The sequence below is a fragment of the Rhinolophus sinicus genome, chromosome 5 (assembly GCF_057876585.1).
Source record: "Rhinolophus sinicus isolate RSI-liver-muscle chromosome 5, RSI-T2T, whole genome shotgun sequence".
In the NCBI taxonomy this organism is placed as follows: domain Eukaryota; kingdom Metazoa; phylum Chordata; class Mammalia; order Chiroptera; family Rhinolophidae; genus Rhinolophus; species Rhinolophus sinicus.
The window spans coordinates 87832903-87840132 of record NC_142505.1 but is presented as its reverse complement, the minus strand read 5'-3'; the positions used below and the strand labels follow the sequence as shown (position 1 = coordinate 87840132).

At 38.5% G+C, this 7230-nt stretch overlaps 1 protein-coding gene across 1 annotated transcript; it reads left to right on the top strand.

The window, feature by feature from the left end:
• The first annotated feature begins 1106 nt into the window (after window positions 1-1106).
• SPINK1 (serine peptidase inhibitor Kazal type 1) lies at window positions 1107-6731 on the top strand. Its single transcript, XM_019739036.3, has 4 exons — window positions 1107-1247; window positions 1983-2014; window positions 3495-3601; window positions 6611-6731. Exons 1-4 carry the CDS (start codon window positions 1193-1195, stop codon window positions 6654-6656), a joined length of 240 nt encoding a protein of 79 aa, XP_019594595.2. The 5' UTR covers window positions 1107-1192; the 3' UTR covers window positions 6657-6731.
• The last annotated feature ends 499 nt before the right edge of the window (window positions 6732-7230 follow it).

Genomic DNA, 7230 nt, shown 5'->3' with positions numbered 1-7230 from the left:
AGGACAGACTCCTGGGTCAGAGGCAAGGTGCTTAATTGTTCAATAGCAATAGTCAGAGTGTCAGCACTTGTTCTAGTTTCCACAGGTGATGTGAAACCAAGCCTCAGTTTCCACAGGTGATGTGAAAAAAGAGGGCCAAGTGGTACCTAAACAGAAAGTGTAGTGTGTTACAAGAGTAGGAAAACAAGCTTTAAAAAAATCCCTAATCTTTTTAAAAGTGCACTATACCTACCCAAGCTTTGCCCTGGAGAGAGAGATATTATCTTTATTTTACTGAATATAAACAAACCTCCCCTTAATTCCAGAGGGAGACACTAATCCACTTTCCAAGGCCATCTGCTACACAAACACTCTTGAGAAGATTGTCCGAAACACAGGCAGTCAGCCTCTCAACTCACAAGACATGCAGAAACATGAGAGAGAATGGGAAACTGTCTCCCAGTAACACATGGTAGAAACAAGACATATTTTTGAATGAAAGGTTAACATTTTGAGATAGGTACTTTTATTATTTCAGTTCTCAGATGATAAGTTGAGGCACAGCCAAAGTGAACTACGTGTCCAGTGTCAGAGCTTTGAAGTGTTTCTGTCAAGCACAACTTTAGCCCCAGAGCACACACACCTGAGGGAACTGAAACCCCCATGTCTCTAACCTGTCCCCCTGTCTGCTACTTTAGGCTTTACTAATGGGTGAGAGAAAAAAAGAGACAAGAGAGAAAGAATGAAATAGGGAAACGCTGAAGAAAAGCAAGAAAGAATGGAGAGGGCTTTTTAAATATCCCCACCTGTTCATATATCCAGAACTACAGAGTACAACAGACCTTCGAGTTCACCTTACAGAAGTAAAAACTGGGGCTCAAGAAAGGCAGGGCCTCCCCGTGATCACAGAGAAGGTTAGGGAGAGAACCAGCTAACTAACCACCAGAACTCTTTTCCTGACAGAATCTTGGCCTTGCACCTTTCAGGCCTATGGCGTTCCTTCTACCTTTCTTACCCAGGTGACATTACCGAAACCTGGGAGCCAGGTTACACTACGAAGTCAATCAATAACCAAGGAGATCTGTGGCGCAGGGCAGCAGGTGGAGTCTGGGCTGCCAACCTGCCTATATAACCCTTCCCATCCAAGGGTTCTGAAGAGAAGTCGTAAATTCAGTGAAGCTTTTGACTGAGCTCTGGACACACAACTTCAGCCATGAAGGTTACAGGCATCTTTTTTCTCATTGCCTTGGCCCTGTTGAGTTTATCTGGTAGGTGTCTTTGCGTATTTTTCTAATTTGAGTAAAACCTTATAACCTATTGCTTTATTGAACACATTACCTTCTAGACTTAGACGGAGTCTAGTCTTGGACAGAACTTTTGGTCCCAATGAGATGAAATAAGATCAATGGATGAGAATTAGAGGGAGAGGAATTTTAACATAAAATAAGGAAAACAATTTTTTAACATTACTTACAAAAGGAGACTTTAATGTAATTGCAAAAGTTATTTTTGCGTCAGAAGACCTGGTTGCTACTAGTGTTAACTATTTCTCAGCCAGTTATATAAATGCTCCTTCATCAATAGACAAAGATCAAGAGAGTTATACTTCCTATGTCACTAATCGTGAGATCGAAGGTCTAAGTAACTAATATTGAGAATGTCAGGGAACATTCAGAAGATACTTACTCAGTGCTTGATATGTGTCAAACAGTAAATACATCATTTCTATTTTCAAGGGAATGGGTCAACTTTTCTGAAATACCAAATTGAGAAACTTTGTTCATAATCAAATTTTTGCTGAATTTTTTGAGGTTTCATCACGCAGGGAATGAATGGCACCAATGAGATGTCTTTGAGAGAAAAAAGAAATAGAAGGGGTGGGGAGTGGAAGAGGCCAGCAGAAAAGTCACAGTCTTAAATGAAAGCAGACAATTCTGAGGAAGACTAGATCTGGCTTCTCCCATTCAAGACCGAACTTCACATGTCTAATTTATGTTTCCTAGGCAACGTTAGAGCTGACACCCTGGAAAGAGAGGTAAAGACAATTTTGTAATTTCGTCTCTCTCAGGCTAGAACTATTTGTCCCAATAAAAGCACAGTCTAGCTGTCACCTTTCGGTTCCTGAAGGCAACAGGCGTATGAATGCTAGCGAGGCTTAACCTATTAAATGCAGACAGTAACAATAGTTACCTACCCCACAGGGGCTTATGTGGAAGAACAAATCACTGATACCGAGCGATTTCTATGTAGTCATATAATGCTTGCTGTGAATGGGGTTTCTATGCATACTAGGGCTATCTGGAAAGACAAGGATTTGGGGTGGAAGCCTTCTAAACTTCACTCCAAATAGCACTTTCTCCTTATACGCCCCCCACGTTGATATGAAGTTCTCCAGATCACCAAGGTGAAGCTCTAATTAACAGTGAGCAAAGGAAAAAAATAAACCCGGTTCTTTTCTAGAAAAATATTCTATATCTAACTTTTTCTATTTTTTTCTGTGTTTATAAAGTAAATTTTAGTAAAGCTGGAGACTAAAGGAAGAAGTATCCCTCTTCTCATTACATTTATATCTATCTAGTGGAGAGGCAGATGACAAACTAAAGTACATAAGTGAATAAATTCTTACATTTGTGATAAGTGTTATAAAGAAGTTCTGGTACCATGAGGAAGCTAGCCTAGTTAGAATGACCAGGGAAAGTGCCCCTAAGTAAGGGAGATTTATTTGGAGGCATGAAGGATAAATTAGTGTTAGCAAAATATAACTGGTGAGAAGAAGTAGTAGAGTGAAGTGGTTAAGAGCTAACGCTCAGCACGTACATAGACTGGGTTTGAATCCTGGATCCAAGAGCTGTGTGGCCACGAGTGATTGAATCTTTGTGCCTCATTGTCCTCCAGGAGAGGAGTATAATAAAAAGTTGAGGATAGTTGTAAGTAGAATAATAAATAAAAAGCACTTAGGACTGTCTCTGGCCTGTCACAGTCATTTAGTAATCACTAGTTCTTCCTGACATAGAGGAAATAGGCTGTATAGAGACTCCAGCGGTGGAAGGCACCTAGTGTCTTGAAGTGATTGAGAGAAGACCAATGTGACTGGGCCACAGTATGCAAGGAAGAGCATGCCCCAAGGTGTGGCTGACTTAAGAGGAGCCGGCAGCTGCAGTAATTGAAATTTGAACATTATCTCACTCATCTTATTAAAACTTCCTAACACCATTATAAGGTCGGTGGGGAAAATGGTAGTATCATTCTCATGTTGCAGATGATGTGACTGAGATTCAGAGACATCGAGATTTACCAATGTCACACAACTTGTAAACAGCATAGGCAGTGCATAAAAGCAGGCTTTCTGACTACAAATTGTGGATTCTTTCTCTTGGAACACTTAGTATACCTCTCCCATTCACAATCATGCTTCCATCTTTAATCTGAGCAACTCCCGGGAGGTAAAAACCATTTTAGAGACTTTGTTATAAACTCAAAGAATGGAAAATGATTCTATTTAACTCCATTTTTAGGCTATATGTAGGAATCATGTTGACGGATGTACCAAGATCTATAACCCTGTCTGTGGGACTGATGGAAATACATATCCTAATGAATGCGAGTTATGTATGGAAAATAAGTGAGTACAAACTTAAATTTATTTTAAAATATATTTTAAGCTAGTTGGCTTCAAATTTTCATGTATCTCATCCCTTGAATTCCCAATCAATATACCAATAACATCAATCTTATCATGAGAGAACTAAAACATCTAGTTTTTCCAAAAATAATCCTCAATGTTTCTTCTCCTTATTATAGCTATATCTGGTATGATTATATAGAGAGGTGTGTTTGTGTGTGTGTGTGTGTGTGTATGTGTGTGTGTTAATAGAAAATAATATTTACTATGTCAAGCATTGTGCGAGGCATTTAATATTCCCAATGAGTCTATGAAATAAACAATACTAAGCCCGTAATATGCATGATGAAATTGAGATTCAGTTACTTTAACTAACTTGTTCAAGATCACCCAGCAGTAAGTGACATAGCTGGGCCCGAATCCTTGCTCTCGCTACTGTGCTTTCAAGTCAGATATCAGCCTAAATATTTGTGAAACGCAGAAGAAAACCCAACATGCTTTGTCTCTCCATTTGCTTACACTCAATGCTAACACAGTGTGGACAATGGAAGTTTGAGCATAGTGCTCTAAGGGCACAAAATTAAAAACGATTAATTATGCCAGCTAGGATTTGGAAAAGTTTGGAGGCTTTCTCTATGCCACAAACAAGGTGAGAAATAAGAAAAAAATGAGCAAAAGAGAGACAGGTATAAATTACATGGTGCCGTATGAAATGTGTTAAGGAAAGGGCAGTGGAATAGATGAGGGAAAGTAGTTGAATCCTTCTCCTAATGAATTAAAAACTCTCTTGTATGATAAAAGCCCATGTTTTTGCAGCAACACAGAAGACAGTCTGGATTTTCAAAAACTCATACACCCAAAATAGCTTTAAATTTAAAATATCATTCTTGGTGATAGTAATAATTGCATTTACTAAAACCTCAACTATGCAAATATGAGTTATATAGATTAGGTGACCAAAACATATTTCTGCAACACTTTTCTTCATGGACAAGAGAGCCTGATGTCATGAGCCACCATGTTTCCATCTTAGTTGGTGCCTGGGCTAAGCCTCAATGAACCTCATTTTCTGAAGAGATTGTAGGTAGGTGATGTGAATCTGAACTAGGCACTCAGAGAACCTGACGTGCCACAGATTTTCTGTCTTACTCAGCTACTGAACACTTAACATGTGCCAAGCACTGCGCTAATCTCCTCTGCTTTTCTTGTTGTGCTTATGACTAACAGGAAATAGGTCATGAGCACAAATAAGGTATCTTCTTGTAACTTGTAAAAAATGCCATCAAACCAGCTGTGAGCCGAGTGCTATAGGAGTGAAGGAGAAATACAGATTTCTTTTTACTGAAAGGTCAAGAAAGGACTCAGGGAAAAGATGTTATTGAAACAGGGCTCTGAATTTTGGTAGCATCGCAACAACATTCCAGGTTAAATAAAGGTGTAAAATGATCAAAACAAATAAAAGAGATTTCACGAGTGATCTAGAAAACTCTAAGTTATTCTGGAACTGACTTGGTATTAAAGACTTTGATTTAGGCTCAAATGACAACATACGTTCCCATTATTCCACTGTATAAATTCCCTATAACATGAACCCTCTTCTTGGTCTGCTTTAAATCATTTCAGAAAATTCTCAGTGTTGAACAAGTATTGTGGAAATAGGTCCTCAGGGAGAGAGATCTAATATCCTAAAGTTTTAGACCCAAACATTAGGTGTTCTGCTTTGTGGTGAGTTTGTTTCCACATGAAAGACTTGTCAAAGGAACTTGAAACCACTTGTTAATTTTCTCATGACCTATGTTGTTGACATTAAGCTCAGACATCATATTTCCAAGCGAGAGGAGGAGAAAACAATAGAACAGCCTTGAGAGTTGGGCAATTTCCAAGTGCCAGGACCAAAAGGCCCAATATTTGGGGTGAAACATACTAGGAATATATGAGCATAGAACTAAGACAACCTTTAAAACATACCTGTCCTGCTGGCTCTTTCTATTCTTTAAGAAAGATATGTAAATATGGGAGGAACATTTGAATGCCAGAAAATGTAACTTCTCTTCCTGTATTTTTCAGATTAAGAAAACAGGCTTACAAAGAAAATGTGGTTTTCTCAAATGCAACATCTTTCAAACGTACCGTGTTGCCTTTCTCTCTACTGCCCATTAAAAGTACCAGATAAATGCCAGTTTCTGACTCTAGTTGTTGGGGTTTGAGATAGGTAGACAAACAGGACTTGGACCATGACATGCTTGGCAGATATAGTCAGGAAGGGCCTTTTCCTATTTCTTCCACATCTTCTTAGGGACTTTGCATTGGCAAATTCTTTTCAGCAATCTCCAGTAGAACTTGCTGTAATGACGGAAATGCTCTATAGCTGTGCTATCCAATATGGAAGCCATTAGCCACACCATTAGCACAGAAAATGTGGCTAGTGCAGCTGAGAAACTTAATTTTAATATTACTTAGCTTCAACTGCTTTTAATTGAAATAGCTATGAGTGGATAGTGTCTATTATATTGGACAGTACAGCTAGAGAAAATAAGTGAATTTGTATGCAGACATCATATGGGATAGAGAGCTGACTTCCTTTAGTGAGATATGACAGATACGAATCCCGGGAGTTCTAAGGCAAATGATCAGCCCATCAGAAGGCCCACAGTAGCCCAGGTACCAACTTAGATGGAAACATGGTGGCTCATGACATCAGGAGCAAAAGATGCAACAATGGATTAGAGATTAACTTCAGAGGTTTACTGGAATGCCCCGCTAGATCTGTAAACTCTGTGAGGACGGACGTTTTTCCTTTCTATTATATCCCTAATCTATATAATAGTTCCTTAGCAATATTTGACGAATTAATAGTGAATGAAAAAAATGAATGAGAAAAAGAGAAATGGGAATAAATCTCAAATCTCTCTATTTTTAATAAACTAAATGTTTTTCATTTTTCTTCTCCCATAGTCACTTTTTTGTCAGCAAAGTTTAAGCTAATTTTTTTTTCAATGTCTTCTACAGGAAGCGCCAGAGTCATATCCTCATTAAAAAATCTGGGCCTTGCTGAGAACCAAGGTTCTGAAATTCTGTGAGGTCACCATGATGCCCAGCTGATTGTTGAATAAAATGCATCTAAATACTTCTTGTGGTTCCCATATGTTTTTTTCCTCAAAGGCATTGTTTGATTATACTGGGGACAGAGGACAGTCTGGATTTTCAAAAACTCACACCCAAAATAGCTTTAAATTTAAAATATCATTCTTGGTGATAGTAATAATTGCATTTATAAAATCCAGCAATCCTGTAATTTCAGACAAAGTTTCTTTTATGGTGCTTCTTCCTTCCCCACCTTCCTCACATTCTGAGGACTCTGTCAGGGAATGTGACTTCAGCTATGATGTGACAGGACACAGTTGATCATTAATACATGTAGCATTAGACTAGCATTTTCAGAAACAGTTGGAAAACTCTCAGCCCAGAAACATGTTACCTACTCATCACCTTTCACTGACTGAAATGATTCCTTTAGATTTCCTTGGGATTTCATTGAGCATCCACTCTGATAGTAGTATTAGCTGTACTACTCTAGACAAGTTATTACCTTCTGAGACTATTTTCAGTTTTGGAAAGAGGGATAATAC

Bases quoted from the DNA above. Each gene is read 5' to 3' on its own strand.
- SPINK1 (XM_019739036.3), top strand. From the start codon at position 1,193: ATGAAGGTTACAGGCATCTTTTTTCTCATTGCCTTGGCCCTGTTGAGT. The intron at 1,248-1,982 runs GTAGGTGTCTTT...TATGTTTCCTAG, and splicing joins GGCCCTGTTGAGTTTATCTG to GCAACGTTAGAGCTGACACC. The intron at 3,602-6,610 runs GTGAGTACAAAC...TGTCTTCTACAG, and splicing joins GAGTTATGTATGGAAAATAA to GAAGCGCCAGAGTCATATCC.